The 17,592-nt window shown below is 44.2% G+C and overlaps 2 protein-coding genes and 1 long non-coding RNA gene across 4 annotated transcripts in view; 2 read left to right on the top strand and 1 right to left on the bottom strand.

The window, feature by feature from the left end:
- The window catches only part of LOC104850495 (complement C1q and tumor necrosis factor-related protein 9), an 11,527-nt gene extending 2,373 nt beyond the window's left edge, over positions 1 to 9,154 (top strand). Inside the window, exons 2-4 of the mRNA XM_010607468.2 lie at positions 3,069 to 3,255; positions 6,244 to 6,306; positions 7,852 to 9,154. Of these exons, the coding sequence (XP_010605770.1) occupies positions 3,090 to 3,255; positions 6,244 to 6,306; positions 7,852 to 8,624 (1,002 nt within the window). The 5' untranslated portion in view covers positions 3,069 to 3,089 and the 3' untranslated portion in view covers positions 8,625 to 9,154. The remainder of the gene's footprint in view (positions 1 to 3,068; positions 3,256 to 6,243; positions 6,307 to 7,851) is intronic.
- Positions 1,410 to 14,362, bottom strand: LOC104850494. Its single transcript, XR_776982.3, has 3 exons — positions 14,037 to 14,362; positions 13,621 to 13,726; positions 1,410 to 1,901 (listed from the first exon to the last, which is right to left on the bottom strand). It is a non-coding gene; the product is annotated as an uncharacterized LOC104850494 (long non-coding RNA).
- A 7-nt stretch (positions 14,363 to 14,369) lies between these two features.
- Positions 14,370 to 17,592, top strand: part of Mipep (mitochondrial intermediate peptidase) — a 153,715-nt gene continuing 150,492 nt past the window's right edge. For both annotated transcript variants that reach the window (XM_010607467.3, XM_010607466.3), the window contains exon 1: positions 14,370 to 14,723. In XM_010607467.3, the coding sequence (XP_010605769.1) occupies positions 14,535 to 14,723 (189 nt within the window). In that variant the 5' untranslated portion in view covers positions 14,370 to 14,534. The remainder of the gene's footprint in view (positions 14,724 to 17,592) is intronic.

The following is a 17,592-nucleotide window of genomic DNA, read 5'->3' as shown; positions in this document are numbered from 1 at the left end:
AAAAAAAAAAAAAAAAAAAAAAAAAAAAAAGGGAAAGGAAAACTACACAGCCCCAAAGTTTGGCTGGGAAACTTAGATTTCATTGCTACCAGTCACTTCTGAGTTAAATGTAAAGTATTTATGGATTTGGCTATAAGAAAATGTAACTGAATTTCCTGAAATGGGTAAGTTTATGACTTCTAAAGGAAACATCTGCATTTCCTTTTCTCAAAATACTCTGAATTTGTGATACTCCAAGGCTTCCACAAGATAGCAACATAACCCTTTAGATGTAGAGCTTAGTTTTTGTTTTGCTTTTAAAAAAATGAAGAATATATAGAAATGTGTATAGTTCAATTTTTAACACAAAAACCTTCCCGTAGTCCATCATTCCAAAGATACTGCATTCATTTGTATATGTTTACCTCTAATTTTTGCCAGTTATCTGTGTATCCATACATGGTAAGTACATCCATAATGTGCATGACATTTAGTCTGCTTTTAAAATTCATGCAATAGGTATCTTTTACACATTTCACCTGACGTTCATACTTCTTTCAGTGGTTACATACAATTCTACTTCCCAAATCACTCTCCTGTTGCTACACATTATGTAGTGTGTCTGTAGGTATCTTTATTTGGCACACAAATCTTGGGTTATTTTGAAGAATTATAGAGATGGGATTACTGAGTCACAGCTATGGATGTCATTTACTTTTTACCTTCTTAAAGTGTTACGCAGAATCCCATTGCTGTCAGCACACATGAGGGGCTGGGCTGTGTGTCCATTTTGCTTTATTTTTTCAAACCTGAAAATATCTACCATGATATGCTCATTGCATTTGATAAATACTTGTGTCAACCTGCTGGTCCAAGTTTCAAAATGGGTACTGGGAGCTGGGGATTTAGCTCAGTGGTTCCAGCGCCTGCCTCACAAGCACAGGGATCCAAGTTGGATCCCCGCTAGCAAAACAAACAAACAAACAAACAAAATGGGTACTTCAAACAAAATAATGTGGGAAGTACAACCAGGTGGGAAGCCAGAGTTTTAATCCTATAATTATGTAATAAAATATAAAGCCCTCCTGTGACAGGAGCCGTGCTCTGTGACCCTTCCTGGAAGCTTGGACCTGATCCTCATGTTTCCTTCATAGAAATACTGTGCCTAATTCTCTCTTCTTCTCAGTTCCTGTCTGAGGTTGTGCTGCTTAGTGCCTGGTAAGGTTGGAAAACAAATCAAAACACCTGAGAGAGGACAGTGTTTACAGAGGAAAGGACTTGAAAATGTACTTCTAACCGTGTGACTGTGTGCGTGTGTGTGTGTGTGAGCATGTGTACGCCCTTCTTCGTAGTGACCTCCCATAACACAACACCTTCATCCAGAGAATACATGTAATCACAGTAGGACTGCTTTACATGCTTTATTATGTTTTCAATTTAACTTTTTGTGGTAAAAATACATGTAACATAAAATCTGCCATCTTAACCATTTTAAGCTCACAGTTCAGTGACAGTACAGGAAGGACATTCACAGTATGGTACATCCACACCACCCTCTATCTCCAGCGCTCATCCATCTTCCCAGACTGAAACTCTGTGCCTACTAAACAATGAGCTTCCGGTTCCCCACCGCCCTCAGCCCTACAGCTGCCTTCCTACTTCCTGTGTTTGACTGCTGTAGGTAGCTCACACACTTGAAAAGGAATTACCCAGCTCTGTCTTCTTGGAACTGGCTTGTTTCACTGGCTAATGTCCTTAAGGTGCATCCATCTGCCGCATGCGTCAGGATTTCCTTTCTTCTTAAATCTGCATCATAGTCCATTGTGTGTACAGCACCTTCTGCTTGTCCATTCGCCACCTGCTGATGGAACTGTGTAGAGCATGTAGCCTGTCAGTTTATCTTGACCTGAGGGGCAGTAAAGCTTAAAGAAGAAAGACACAAAGATAATTTGGAAGAGAAGGGCCAGGGGGCTTTTTGCCTCTAGTGGACAAAAAAGCCCTGCACAGACAGTGCTCCTCACTTTTATTACACTCACACAAAGAAGAAGGGATCAGGGAAAGTTCATCAGTTTCTCATAACTTGCAGGCTGCACCCAAAAGTATTTTGTTCAATCAGACTTCAGCTGTAGTTACACTGGTTGGCACTGGCCCGCTAGTGAACAGCCAGGGCTGGGGGGCATCTTGCTATTCCCTCTCCCACGTCTCAAGGAAAGTTTAACCCAAACCTCGGCTGCTTTTGCCTCTTGGCCATTCAGAGCAATGCTGCTGTGAATTTGAGCACTTAGGTTTAAGTCTCTGCTTTCAATTCTTGTCAGGTCTATTCCCAGTAATAGAATTGTTGGATCAGATGGTAATTCTTTGCTTGCTTTATTGTTTATAAGGTTCTTTTTCATGTACATTGTGATCACATTTGTCTTTACCTTAGTCTTTTATATCTTCTCTGCTCAAAAAATTAGCTTCCACACAACAGAGCATTACTCCACCATAAAGAAAGATAAAAATGAGTCATCTGTAGGAAAATGGATGCACCTTGAGATTGTGATGTTAAGTGAAGTAAATCAGGCACACAAGCTTAAATATCACATGGTTTCTGTTATATGAGACGCCCACAGTATAAATAAAGAGCAAAATAAAAGTAGATAATAGGAAATAGGGAGATAGCTTATTCTCAGAGGAAGGAGATGAGATGGAGCTGGAGAGGGCAAGAAAAGTGAAAAGGGATGAAAACAAAGGAATAGGGTATGTTATAAATAGGTACCAACTCCACACAAGGAATGTAAAGACTATAAACTAAATTTTGTTCAAAGTGGTTTGCCCAAAGTGAGGTCATCAATAAGAATATCCTGACCTCAAAATTGGCTTCCCCGTTTGTTGTGGCCCATTAAGAGTGGTCGTAACCACATGTCACCTCCAAGGACAAGCCCCCTCCTTGGTAATCAGAGCACTCTGCTGCCAGTTCCTGCCTGCATCTGCCCTGACAGCACTGTCCCAGCCTACCTAGCTGTGGCCCTTCCTCACTGCAAGGGCAGAGCTGTCCACAGCCCCAGCAGCCAGGGTTTCTCTTCTGGCTTTCTCTCTCCATTTTTCAGTTGAGACTTGGACATCTGACCATGAGGATCTGGTGGCTGCTGCTTGCCCTGGGAGTCTGCACAGGGGTTGTGAACTCCCAAGACACATGCAGGCAAGGGCACTCGGGCATTCCTGGGACTCCTGGTCACAACGGTCTGCCCGGAAGAGATGGACGCGATGGAGCAAAGGGGGACAAAGGGGATGCAGGTACCTGGCACTTGGCAGCCACTGGCTGCCTTCTCCTATCACCTTGCCCCTTCCATTCCACCCACTCATTTCACCACCTGTGTGCTTTTCCACTTGCCCACTCCTGCATCCAGCCATGCCCCTTGAAGCCAGTCACGGAGTCCTGCTTCATGCAGTTTCTGTGCGAGGTGCTGGGTGGAGTGGAGGGCCAGCTGAAAGGGCACTACTCTCAGGGGTCTCATCTACCAGGGACACCCGTTAGCCATTGTCTTTGATACCATGGGGCATCTTCAGTGGTAGAGGATGTTATCAATCTTCCTGCATCAGCAACAGGTGTGATGGGTTTTCAGCAACATGAGGCCAATAAAGACATCTGATGGCCAACATGCTCCATGCGGTTGTGTTTTAAGACCCACCGTGGGAGCCCCAAAAGATAGTATGAAGTCCTGTAATTATGATTTTTCCCATACATACATACCTAGAAAAGGTTGAACCTACACTTTAGAACAGAAAGAGATGAACAACAATGAATAAAAAATAGAACAATTATAATTCAGCACTACAATAAAATTGGCAGTCTCACTAATCTTACACCTTGAGTTACTTGACTATAAGCATGGGATGCTCTGCTCATCGATCTAGTAACTGAGATGGCCACAAAGAGACACTCGGGACAAGTTGCGTCCTGAGCCACACTGAGTAGGGTGCACGAAGTTTCATCACAGTTCTCAGACAGGCGTGCATCTTGTCCTGGGCACAGTGGCACAGGTCTACTGTCCCGACTACTCTGCAGGTTGAGGTTGGAGTCTTGCTTGAGCCCAGGAGTTCAAGGCCAGCCCAGCAACAACAACAATTAACACATTGCTTATTTGGGGAATTTCCATTTAATGGTTCAGGACCACAGTTAACTGTAACAGAATCTTTGAAAACTGAATCTCCAGATATGGCAGGGGGTATTGAATTTGGAAAAGAGCACACCAGTACAGGTGAAAGGCCGTGTGATGCAAGGGAACAGAGATGAAGATGGATGACAGCCTGAAGCCATCCAGCTGCTACCCAGGCGTCTGTCAGCAGGATTCTGCTCCAGTGTTCAGGGATCTGGAGGCTGGAAGGAGACTTTTGGTTTACATAGCAATGACTGATAGACCCAGTTTCTAAATGGGACATTAATCCCAAGCCCTGGTCTTGACCCTAGTCTTACATACGTAAAACATGTTCAGAGTAATCTATCAACCTGGGTGCAGGAAAAAATTCATTAAAACTCTGCTGACATTTTAAGAGATACTATAAATAGGTATTTACAACGTTTCAGCTTATGGCACTTGGTGGCGGGCTGGATGAAGCCGAGGGTGCCAGGGGGACTTTTGATCCCCTCCAGCCTGCAGCCTGCACCTCTGCCCTGGGGGTCTCAGATCCAGGAAGCCCACACTGTTCCCAGCACAGTTGCCATGAGCCCGCCTCCTCGCCAGCTCCAGTTAATAGCAAAACCTCAGCCTTATGAAATCAAGTCTACCCACCTACTGGGACTACAATAGTGTTTGTACATTTTATTTCTAAATATATGGGGATTTAACTTTTTAATTTCGTTTCTTTTCTTTTTTTTTTTTCCTTTGGTATCAGAGGTGGAATGCAGGACCTTGCACTCTTGAGGCAGGTGTGGGGCCACTGAGCTAAACCCCTGGCCTCTAACTTTTAAAAATTTTTATAAAATATTTTATGCACACAGAGGAGATAGATGATTGCTAAATAGGTAAATAAGGAAAAATAAGATAAAACATTCATATCAAATGCCACATTTATCTAACTCTCCCTTAAATATGTTTTACATATATTTTCCATATACTTCATATGTGTTAACTGTAACATTTCTTTTGGAAGGTGGTGAGACAGGGTCTCACTATGTAGCTCAGGCTGGCCTTGGACTCACTATGTAGCCTAGTCTGGCCTCGAACCTATGGCGATCCTCCTGCCTCAGCCTCCTAAGTGCTGGGCCCACCAGTGTGTGCCTCTACATCCAGCTAAAAATATTTCTTATAAGGATGTTCAATCATATTGCTTGCACTAAAAATTCATTCCATCTTTATCATACCCTTTTTAAATGTTTGTGTGTATATTGTATGATAAACATGCTTAGCACAGTGCCTGTCATAATTCAGATACATAAATGTACACTGTTTAGGGTCCATGTTCATGATTTGCTATTCGGCGCTGTGTGGCCATCAAAGTCAGGAAGCCAGGACTCTAGAAAAACTGAGAATGAAGCCGCCGGGAAGCCAGAAAGAAGTGAGGGAAGGGAGATATCTGCTTCTAGGGCCATGCAGTGAGGTGTGAGAGAGGATGGTAGGAGGTGGCTGAGGGGATGATTCTTACCTGGAGGCCTCCCAGTGAGAGAGGAAACTAAAACTCCCTCTGTTGTGGAAGATCTAGTGTAACTATGACCACAGCTGTGATGCAAACTCATCAGAGCAAGATGATTTTGGAAAGCCCTGCCCAACTTCTCTCCTTCATTGCTACTCTGCTTGCTTATGGTTGTTTCCCCAGCAACCGCAGCTGCTGTTCCCCCTTCCCATAGAAATTCAGAAATAAAAAATGGGAGTAAACTGCTCTTCAGGGCTCTCAAGGAGATACAAATCCCTTGCTGAGCCCCGGGGTAATAAAGCCTCCCTGCTCCTATCTCTGTGTTAGAGTGCTCTGTCCAAAGGTCCTCACAAATTCCTGCTTCACCACGACCTAAGCCTGGATGGGATCGTGGCTGGAGGGCTCAGGTACAGGAGGCCAGGCATTAGCACTGGGTGAGCATCCTTGTCACTCCTGTCCTGTGGTTGGAAGTTGTTTAGTAACTCAGTCTTCTTGCACACTGGCTCCCACCTGCTTCTCTCCAGCCACACTGGTGTGGGGCCAGGCACGCCCACCATGCTGAGTCACCCCGGCCTCTCTAACAAGCAACACCGTGGACAGGAACATGGAAGCTGGAATCTCAACTCTTGTCTGTTTTCTTCTTTTCCCTAGGAGAACCAGGTCGTCCCGGTGGCCCGGGAAAGGATGGAATGAGTGGCGAGAAAGGAGAACGAGGTCAGGAGCTGGCTCACTGTTCCCCATGTTCTGATGGTGACCTACGGAGGAGTTCACAGGGGTTATGAAGCAGTTGGTGCTAGGATGGGTCCTTGGCAAACCTCTGCGGGTGGCCTGATGTTAGAGACTACTCAGCTCTCGCCTCTGGAGCTAGCTCGTGATGGATGCAGGGGTCAGCAAAGGCCCCAGTAGTGAATATCTTCAGCTTTACAGGCTGTGCACTCACCATCACCGCTGCCCAACTCCGCTGAGGTATTGAAAAGCAGTCATATATGCTTCATGGAAAAATGTACCTGTGCCCCAGGGAGGCTGTGTAGACTGGAATCGTAACTCCATATATTTTTCACATGCCATGCATTATTACTTTTGACTGTAGAAACAAGCAAACTATTCTTAGCTGGCAGCCCACATTAGTTACTCTTTTCTCATTGTTGAGACAAAATATCCAACACCCAGAGTTAGAGGTGAAGGGGTTTATTTGGCTTATAGTTCATGGAGGTTTCAGTCCATAATCAGCTGGCTCCAAGGCAGGGATGGCAAACAGACATCGCAGAGAGGAAACAACAGAGCATGCATAAGGTAGCAAAGCAGCAAGGGATTATAACAGTGTCTTTCTGCTCCTCACTCCCTTAATCCTAGTGCCTTTGGGCCTAGCCCCACTATGAATCAATCACACACTCTAGATTCAGCTACCTCCAAAATAACCTATGACCACATGAGGCTTTGGGGGAACATCTAGACACAAAACATAATGGCCCATACAAAAACAGGCACCAGGATGGCTTAGGACCCTGAGTCACAGTCTGCTGGCCAACAATCTGCATTATTCTAAGGCTTCCTTGAATTGCTTACTCAATGTCACAGTCCTATGAACCAGATAGCATTACTGTTCCAGTTCTATAGGCAATGGGACAGAGGCAGTGCCAACAGGTTGCTGGCCTGACGTCCACTACATGACAGGATAGAAGTGGGATGGAATGAAATCCTGGCATGGTCTACACCCACAAGCACCACCCTCCCACCTAAGCAGAATAAACGGAAATGCCAGCTGTTCGCCCAGAATGTGGAAAGGGCAACACACCAGTGGGATGGGCAGGCTGCGGCTGGTCCAGAGACAGAGATAAACACCAAGCTGTGCGCTCATTCTGTGTTCACTCCAGCAAGGAGCTCTTGAGGGGCTGTCACAGCTCTAGGGCTGAGTGCCTGTTCACTCAGTGGCCTGTGTCAGCTTGCCATTAGAGCCCTTCCCACTTCGAAGAGTGTTTCTCATGGGAAGGCCTGGTCAGATGGTAAACTTTGATGATAAAGATCTGGACTCTCTCTTGTGAGCCCAACACTCACTCGGGAGACAGAGTGTGTGTGTGTGTGTGTGTGTGTGTGTGTGTGTGTGTGATGCGGGTAACTGGGGAGTAAATGAATTTTCAAAACCTGAGCAGATGTCATACCTGTATACTACTTCACTCAAATAAATGCTCAGTAACAGAAAAAACAAAGTTGTTTATGAGGGATTAATTCACAAACCATCTATTTTCTTCTTCTACTTAGGGGCAGATGGAAAAGTTGAAGCTAAAGGCATCAAAGGTGATCCTGGCTCCAGAGGACCCCCAGGGAAGCACGGGCCAAAGGGATCTGTTGGTCCCACAGGAGAGAAAGGGCTCCAAGGAGAGGCCGGCCCTCAGGGGCAGAAGGGGGAGAAAGGTGACGTGGGTCCCACAGGTCCTCGAGGTCTAACAGGCAGCACTGGACCTTTGGGTCCCACTGGCTTGACTGGCCCCATAGGCCTGATTGGCAAGCCAGGTCCCAAGGGAGAAGCAGGACCCATGGGACCCCAGGGTGAGCCTGGAATTCGAGGAATGAGAGGCTGGAAAGGGGATCGAGGAGAAAAAGGCAAACTTGGTGAAAGTCCGGTTTTGCCAAAAAGTGCTTTCACTGTAGGGCTGACTGTGCTGAGCAAATTTCCCCCTTCAGATGCACCCATTAAATTTGACAAGATCTTGTACAATGAATTCAACCACTACAATGTTGCTACAGGGAAGTTCATGTGCCACATTGCTGGTGTCTATTACTTCACCTACCACGTCACTGTCTTCTCCAGGAATGTGCAAGTCGCTTTGGTCAAAAATGGTGTAAAAATACTGCACACTAAGGATAGTTACATGAGCTCCGAGGACCAGGCCTCTGGTGGGATTGTCCTGCAGCTGAAGCTTGGGGATGAGGTGTGGATGCAGGTGATAGGAGGAGAGCGGTTCAATGGTTTGTTTGCAGATGAAGATGATGACACGACATTCACAGGCTTCCTGCTGTTCAGCAGCTCCTGATGGCGGAGCCTTCCAGCCCTTGCCTCCCTGTCATTTGGAATTAGTGTGGCGTGGAATTACTCAATGGCTTCACTGTATTCCTTCCTCCAATTATCCCAATGATCCAAAAAAGGTGCAAGTGGGGAAGTTTCTCTTAACCTTGGTTCCATGCAACGTACAATCTTTCCAAGTTTAAATTGTTAAATATTTGCCCTTTTAATTTTAATTTTTTAAATTTTATCTCCAGTGCTACATCTGTCATCCTGTTTATTCCAATTTATTTAATATTTTCATCATTTGTACTATCTAAGAAATACCTTGCATGCATATTTCTGGTGGGAAGGGAGTTCTGGTGTCACTTAATGCTCTAAGTGATACAAGGGAAATAAATGTAACTCTCAAGTTATTGTACACAGACAACAATATGCATTGCATTTTTAAAGCCTGTCTTGACATCACTTTGATCAGCTGGCAAACTAGGTGGAAGCATGTCCTTAATTCTAATGACACTAATCTATAAGGCAATAAAGTTGTAGACATAAATATTTTAAAAATCCAAAAAGGCAGTAAGAAGAAAAATGGTTGAGCTCAAACAAAAGAGTTGTGGATGTTGCACAGTCACAAAATGAACAGACAGACCGACACACACACACACACACACACACACACACACACACACACACACACACATAATTGTTAACAGACCAGAATGCATTCAGATGTATTTGGCCAAGTTGAATTATAATAACCCTTTTATAGTTTTTAAGTTTGTGACTGTAAATAAACTAGTCAGGACTTTTTATAGATCAATTAACAGAGATCTCTTGTACTAAGAATCAGAAGGAATAGTAAAGACCTCTTACACCCATGAAAGCAAAGACAGTTTTAAGACAGGCCCTACATTGATGGTTTATCTGACTAAAATATACAGGCTTCTCATTGCTGGTCTGAGAGCCATAGATGTTCAATAGCCACAGCTATTAAGCGCTTTCTTGATAGTCTTAATAGTCACATGTGACTAGTTCCCTTTAAAAGGACAGACTATTAAAGGTCATTTTAACTATTTTGGGGTGGAAAGAGGGTGTGCAGGCCAGGTTTGGGTACAGAAAGAGACCAGGTGGCATTCTTTAAAGGTAAGTATGTATTCCAAGCAGTGGGGGGAAAAGACTTGCCAAGGCTCCATTCTGTCCTGCTACAGATGTCTATCTATGTCTCTTGCTCATTTTGAAAAGAAACAAGGGGAAAGAAGGCATCTTTGTCTCTCCCCCAATCTAAGGCATTCCCTAGATTTAACCCTGTCCATCAACATCGGTGGTGAACTGGAGGTGCAAGGAAGTGGCCAGACCTGGGTTAGCTACCCTTACCATACACCTGGGCCCCCTTCTTTGTGATCCCATGGCCCTTGGAACATACTTAGCATAGGCCTTCCTTGTTCAGAGCCTCAGTTATGATATCTCTGAGAATAGTGACCAGCCTAGCAAGATGTTCTTGAGAGAAATCATGAGAGAGGCAGTCCTCTGCACAACTGGGGTTGTGCCTGTTTGTTGTTGTTATTTGTTTGTTTTTTGTACTGGGGATCAAAGTTGGGCCCTTTTGCTTGTGAGGCAGGCGGTGCCACCACTGAGCTAAATCCCCGGCCCTGTGCCTGTTCTTTAATACCTGTTTGTGTTTAAAATTGTTGTTAAATTCATAAGCTTCCTTAGAAATGTTTTGTTCTACCAATGAAATTATCCGTGCTATAAAAATCAGTGTGCCCTGTGGTATAAAAACCAGCAGAGAGAGAGAAGTAAGAGGAGTTGATTTCTAGTTCTGCCTGAGGACTGAAAGGCAGGTACATTTGGACTAAAACTTTAATTTTTACATGTTTTCTTTGAAAGTTTCAGGGTTAAATCTAAACCAGATTTTTAAAATATGACCCAAAAATAAAGTGAAGGTCAGCTTCACTCTGGAAGGATCCCAGGGAGGTGAAACTCATCATTCTGGAAACTTGGTCCTGAAATCCAGCAGCCACAGGGAGGGAATTGCCTCGGATCAAACCTTGTGTTATTTCTTTTCTCTCTTTTTTTTTTTGGTACCAGGGATTGAACTCAGGACCTTGCACTTTCGAGGCAGGCAGTGGCACCCCTGATCTAAATTCTCTGGCCCAACACTGTTATTTCTCGGGGGCATGGCAGTGGAGAAGGGACAGAGGAGTGACTTTAAATGTGGAACAAGACCTAAATCATAACCATCTCAAGCACAGAAAGACAAGGTTGAGGGCTTTCCCAAGGTGGGTTTCTAATCCTTAGCAAAACATGCTTCTAGAGACGAGAGTTATGATGGACTCCAACTGCACTGCCAAGCAGAAAATTAAACCAATAATCAAATAACCTGAATGGCTGCTCTTTAACCTTTTGAAAGAGAATGAGATAGAGAAAATGAAAATGCTCCAACTATATTGTTTAGGGCTTAATTTCTAATAAATGACTCTGAATCAAAAAGTTCTAAAATTCCAGGGGCCGGGGATTTAGCTCAGCGGTTCGGTGGCCTGCCTTGCAAGCGCAAGGACCTGAGTTCAATCCCCGGTACCAAAAAAAAAAAAAAATAATAATAATAATAAAAATAAAAAAGTGAAACATCCTGAGTTCAATCCCCATTACAGAAAACAACAACAGCAACAACAACAAAACAAAACAACAAAGATCTTGGTGAAACCTCCAAGATGATACAGGGGAAATAAATATGACTCCCACCCTGCTAGATGTTAGATACACAGAGTTTGTGTTCCCTGAAGTCGAAGAATGAATTCTAAGGAACAACAGAGATTAAAAGTAGGAAAATTTACTGGGGCATAGGAATAGCTCCTGCGAGAGAAGACGGGTCCCAAATGAGTTGGCAATGAGCCCACTTCTCTGAGAAAGTTTTATAGAGCAAAGTTACAAAGGGTGGGCACAATGTGGGTCAAATTATAATCAACTGGGCTGGGGATTTAGCTCAGTGGTGCCATGCCTGCCTGGCAAGTGCAAGGTCTTGAGTTCAATCCCCGGTACCAGAAAAAAAATATGTATATATCAACCAATAATATTACAAGTATAGCCACTTAGCTAATACTGATCCAGCAGTAGCAAGGGCAAATGGATAACATCAGTAACCTTGGTCAATAATCTATAATCTTGTCTTTAGTCTTAGTTTTAGTAGTCTAGACTTAGTGGCCGACTCCTAATGAGATAATATTTTATTTATATAAGAAACCTCTAAAGGATGGTACTGATAATCTCAAGCTTTCTTAGAGAAGTATGTAAATCTGGTCATTGTGACTTTCATAAAAAAATATCACCACGTGAGTGATGTTTTATGTGGATACATTTCCTGGCCTACCTGGGTAGCAGGTGGTGACAGGGGATTATCCGTAGATACCACAATTCCTACAATGACTGAAACTCATGTGGCTCTAGAGTTCGTCTCTTATCCCTGGAGTAACCCTTGAGAGTAACAGAGAAGCAAAAGGACTTAAGCTTGTTCTTCTCTTCCCAAGAGGTGCACAGAGGGATTCTGCTGTCAAGAGCTCCTGCCATGACGTGCTGCCTTGCTATAGGTGTAAAAGCCCTGGGTCCATCCATCCACAGACAGGAACATCTAAAGCCATGAGCCAAGGGAACTCTTTTCTCCTATTAAAATAAGAAAAGATTCGAGACCGGAATATGTTCAAGGTACAGTGTTGTTTTCCACACTCTAACGGGGACTTATTTTCAGACAGAACCCATGTCCTTGAAACTGAGACTGTCCCTGAGGCCACAGGATTTATAGTAATTCTAGCCATGCTCCAAGCTCCAACAAATCAACCCAGTACTACATTCTAAGTAGTTAGATACCTGGCATAACATCTACTTCTTGCTTAAAAAAAACAACAAACAAAAAAACAAAACAAAAAAAACTCTTAGGTTTAATTTTTTTTTTTTAAGGGCAACAAATGAGCATTTGGAGCTAATATATTGAGTTTTTCTCCTTTTCTACGTGGCACCTTTGCCACTTCTCTACAAGCAGCCTGTTCAAAGGGCACAAGGTCTGCAGGCCAGGCAGGGTGGCTGCCGGGAAACCCTGCCCCAGGAATGACTCAGCCCTAGATGATGGACAATCAACATGGAATTAGAAATTTTAAATAGCTTTAAATCGTTGATTTTGAAATAGAAATGAATTACAATTTACTGTAATACACAACAAAATAATGTAATTATTTTAAAAAAATTCTACAGGTACACGATGGTTGTATTCCTAACTCAATTCCAGTTGTTATTTATCATTATTAGCAATGGTTCTTTTTTTCTCCCTACCAGTTTGTTCTGGGTTGGTGTTAGAAGCTGACTGTGAGGCTCTTTTCCTTGGCTTCCTGACCGTCTAGAGAAGGTCTCGAACTACTCAAATCAACGGAGTTAAAATGAGCAGAGCATTACCTAGGATGAAACAACAGGGTGTAAATAAAACTCTACAGGTACCTACTTGGCTGCCACAAGCTGGGGGTGGTGGTGCACGCCTGTAATCCCAGCACTCAGGAGGCTGAAGCAGGAGGATTGCTGTGAGTTCGAGACCAGCCTGGGTTACACAGTGAGTTCCAGATCAACTAAATAGTGAGACCCTGTCTCAAAAAACCAAAACCAAAACAAAACAAAAAAAGAAAAGATGGCTGCCACATGGAATAGCAACCTCCATGTTAAAATATGACTTTTCCCGTCAAAGGACAGGCTTCTTCTCATCAGCCTCTTCTCCTGCCAAAAGAGTAACCACTGAGCTAAATCCCCATCTCCTCCAATCCCCTAATACTACCTTACTGGACTCCACCCCAGCTCAGGCTAACCCCACCCTGCTCCTATAGAAGTAGCTCCCTGGTCCGCCATGTTGCTTTTTCCTCCTTTGTTCAGAGACAGCCAATAGATCCTCCCCATCACAAAGGCTTGTTGTGGTTCTGGTATGGTCCTGGTTTTCGGTTCTTTTTACCTAACACAAACGAAGCACATTTTAGACACAAGTCACAGTAGCTTACCTGGAATAAAAAGGCTCCCTTGGGCTCCTGTTCCTTTGCACAAGTCACACTCTGGTGTTCAAAGCGAGGGAGCGGCCCTCCTCCTCCCTTCCTTTCTCTCAGGCACCTGCAGGAGGCACAGGCTGAGGAGCCGGCTCTCCAGCCTAGCACCCGCTTCTAGGCCCCTCCCAGCCCACCTAGCGTCACTACCTCCCCAAGCAGGGTCCCCTCCCAGGGGCAGGTCCCACTTTGATCCTTCACCCCGCTAGGAGCCTAGGGTAGGTGCCTGGTCATAGCCCAGGGCCTTTCATTCCTGTATTGTTGCGAGGAGTCTGGGAAAAATCCTGTCTCTCCCAACTTATGTTGCAGGTAATTTTACAAGTCGCAATAGGCAAAGATTCACTGAGAGTTAGTTCACGCATTTGTGCATAACCTACCTCTGACCTGCAGTCACACTCTGTTTAAAGTCTGAATGGAGAGAGATAGCTGGGTGGGTCAGTTCGACAGCATGTCACTTCTCCTGGACCATTCCACAGACTCGGTCACTGAGTCACGTCGCGGAAGGCATCGCGAGCACACATTGCTGCGTTCTTTGTGTATAATTAATTCCCTGTTTCAGGGAGAATTCGAAGGTGTTCTAAGACTGCTCTAGCTCAGTTCCGAGTCACGTCGCAGAGAAGGGGAAATTCTAGCGGTTCCTTACTCCGGACACACGGTGGCGCTAAACCTAAGAGGCCACGGAAAAGACGTCGGAGGGCTGCTGCTCTCGCCCTCGCGACTCACACAGTCTGAGGGCCGCGTCCGACCCGGAAGCGCGGGCGTCACGTGGCGCGGCGTGGTCCGCTGCCGTGGAAACGCAGGGCACGTGTTACTTCAGGAGCTGGGCCCTCGGGCTCAGACCTTGGGGCAGGGAAAGAGGCTACGGTGGGGATACAATGCTGTGCGTCCGATGGCTGGGCGGCCTCGGAGCCGGGGTAGCGGCTCTGCGGCCGGGGCCAGCAGGCCCAATTAGCTTCCGAGCTGGGATCCGGGCCCGAAGGGTCAGCACCAGCTGGTCCCCGGTGGGCGCCGCCTTCAATGTCAGGCCCCGGGGCCGCCTCCTGGACCAGTTCGGCGAGCATCGGGTGAGCGGCTCTGAGGGGCTTCCCCTGGTCCACCCGGTCAGCGGCGTCTGGGACAGGGTCTCTTGGGGCTGGAAGGAGCCTGCCACGAGCGCACGGTGCACAGTGGGGTGTCCCTTGTGCTCTCGGCGACCTCACTGCCACCTCCACTCTGAGGGGCTGAGTTACAGGGCGCCTGGCGAGGCAGTCTCTAGTGGCCCCTCCCTAGAGTGTGGGATCCCAGAGCTGTCTCTGCCTGAGCTGCTCCATCCATGTGAATTTAAGATATAAAAGTTGGTTTTGTCGGCGGCGTTAGATTCAGCCTGTGGGTCGTGGCCTCTTCCCGCCTCCGCTAAAGTTTATTTTCCTCGCAACCCTACAGTTGTGTGCGAGAGGTGCCTGATGGGTTCACATTCAACATCATGATGGCTTTTATGTAGGGACACACTTGCCTTGTACCGTCAGAGAAATTCCATTGATGCCCGGTATCCCATCACTGGTTAAGATATTATTTCAAAACTTTGAGCTTGCTTATTTTAAAACATTAAGCCATGCTGAAATGAGTCTGATGTTCTGTGGTGCATTGGGATTGGCTATGATTTATTACCCTTGGAAATCACTAGGCTGAGTTGTTTTATTCATGTGTCCACCCTGCCTGTCATGTTGTCTGTTGTTCAGTAGGTAATCAGTAACTATTAAATGAATGAAAGGTGAAAGGAAAGCAAACTTGGAAAGGACTTGCTGATGTCTGTTTTACTTTGCATTTGTGGATTTTGTCCATTCTAGCTTAAGGGTTACTTTCGTTTTAAAGATTTCTTCGTTGTAGCATTGCCTGCCTTAGGATACAGTTGCAGTCAGCTTATTTTATGGTCTTATTTTTATCACTGTCATTGACTTTGTCATTCATTTTGAATGAAATTTTGACATTGTTTTTGGTTGAAATTTTCGACACTAACTCCCATAAGGGTATGTGATGTTGGATTAATGCAGTGTGCAGAGGACTATTGCACCTATAAATGACAGAAGGAAGAGGAGGGTGGACTTAGTTTTGAGTGGGTGAATAAAACAGTTTAACTTTATTTGTGTTTTGCGCTTCGTGATTTTAGGTACTGATAGCACATTTTCAAATTTGTGAATTGGTTTTTTGCCTCAGGGAAAAAATGGTTCAAATAATTTTTTTAGCATCACCTTGACTGAAGATCCAAGATTTAAAATTCTCAAGAGCGATATGGAAAGGTTGTACTGGGAAGTGAAAGTGATCTCTCCTTGAATGAAATTAAATCATTGTTAAGAATTAAATTTATTAGGGCTTGATTCTATTATGCTTCCAACTATTTTTTTCATTAATTTTCTTCAACTTAATATTTTAATTTTTTTGGTTTTGTTTTTTAGGACAGGGTCTCACTATCTAGTTCATACTGCCCTGGAACTCACTTTGTAGCCCAGGCTGATTTTGAACTCACAGCGATTCTCCTGCCTCAGCCTCCCGAGTGCTGGGATTACAGGCGTGCGCCACTATGCCTGGCTAAATTTTTTATTTATTTTTATGGTGCTAGGGTTTGAACTGGAGGCTTTGTACATGTTAGGCAGCCTCTACTATTGAGCTACCCAGCCCACCCAATTTAATATTTTTGAAGAGTTTAGTAGCTTCACTTCATGCATCTCTTCTAGAAACTATACACCTCATCAGGTGAAAATTTTACCTGTTGGTGTTCTCAGAAATCTCTGAGTTAAGCATCTGCGTAGTTCATCTTCCAGGTTAAGTATCTTCCCCATTCATTTGTTTGTATCACTGAGTTCCGCCAGGTAGGAGTCATTCCTTATGTTGGGCATCTGGTTAAAAAGTGGAGGGCAGCCCCTGCTGATAGGAGCTCCTGCTCTTAGGAGAGTTGACTTTGAGGTAGATCCATTGCAGTAAAGAATGGAAAAATGTGAGCTTTGTTCCAGTGCAGAGTGGCTTCTGTGAGTGCTGGTTTCTCAACATTATTTAATGACCTCCACATGTTTTTGCTAGCCTTTTAAAGCATGTTTCCATACCTGAAAGAATGATACTTCCTGCTCCAGTATTATGTGACTTAAATGAGAGGACCCATACATATAAAATGGTATGCTGTAGATGCAGAGTACATATTTGATTGTTCTTTTTGTTCCTGCCTTTTTTTTTTTTCCCCTATCAGGGATCAAACTCGGGACACTGCGCTTGTGAGGCAGGCAGCAGAACCACTGAGCTAGTTTTTCTGCCTTCTTGAGGACTCTTAACAATGTGACTAAACTGGCACAAGAGGGTGGTCATTCTCATTAGATTAGTGATTTTTGTCTTACTATAATCCTTTTGGGAAGTATCGAATTTGTTGCCAGGTTTGGTCATGATGTGGCTTAGTATATTAATTAAAACTTTCTAAAAATCTGTAACCTTGATAATAACTCACCCTCGCTATTTTATAGTTGTAGCGGAATAATTGACATTAAGTAGTGAGACTGATTATGCTAAATATATAGTATTACTTAGTAATTTAGTATCAGTGCTTTGAAATATGTATAGCCCACCTCATTGTACCTGCTGAAAATTGAGGTCTAAGAGAAAAAAATGACTTGGCCCAAGTTACTGGTGGTTTGTAATGATTATTACTAATGTCTATTATGTGCTTTCTGTGTACTGGACACTGTTATGATAATTTTTTGCATGTATTATCTCATTTAATCCTCTCAGTCACTCCACAGGGTAAGCTCATGGTAGTGATAGAGCTGGATTTGGAATCCACACCATTCTATTTTTTTTAATAATTAAAAATTGAAGGCAAATTAAGATCTTAAAATATCTTTAACCTGTATGGCGTGGTAGATAAAGTGATATCCATGATCACAGGTATAATTATAATATACCAATGAAACC

Source organism: Fukomys damarensis, unplaced genomic scaffold (assembly GCF_012274545.1).
Source record: "Fukomys damarensis isolate Sample0158 unplaced genomic scaffold, DMR_v1.0_HiC HiC_scaffold_38, whole genome shotgun sequence".
Taxonomy (NCBI): Eukaryota; Metazoa; Chordata; class Mammalia; order Rodentia; family Bathyergidae; genus Fukomys; species Fukomys damarensis.
The sequence above is the reverse complement of the archived record's forward strand: the minus strand, read 5'-3'. Positions and strand labels throughout refer to the sequence as shown.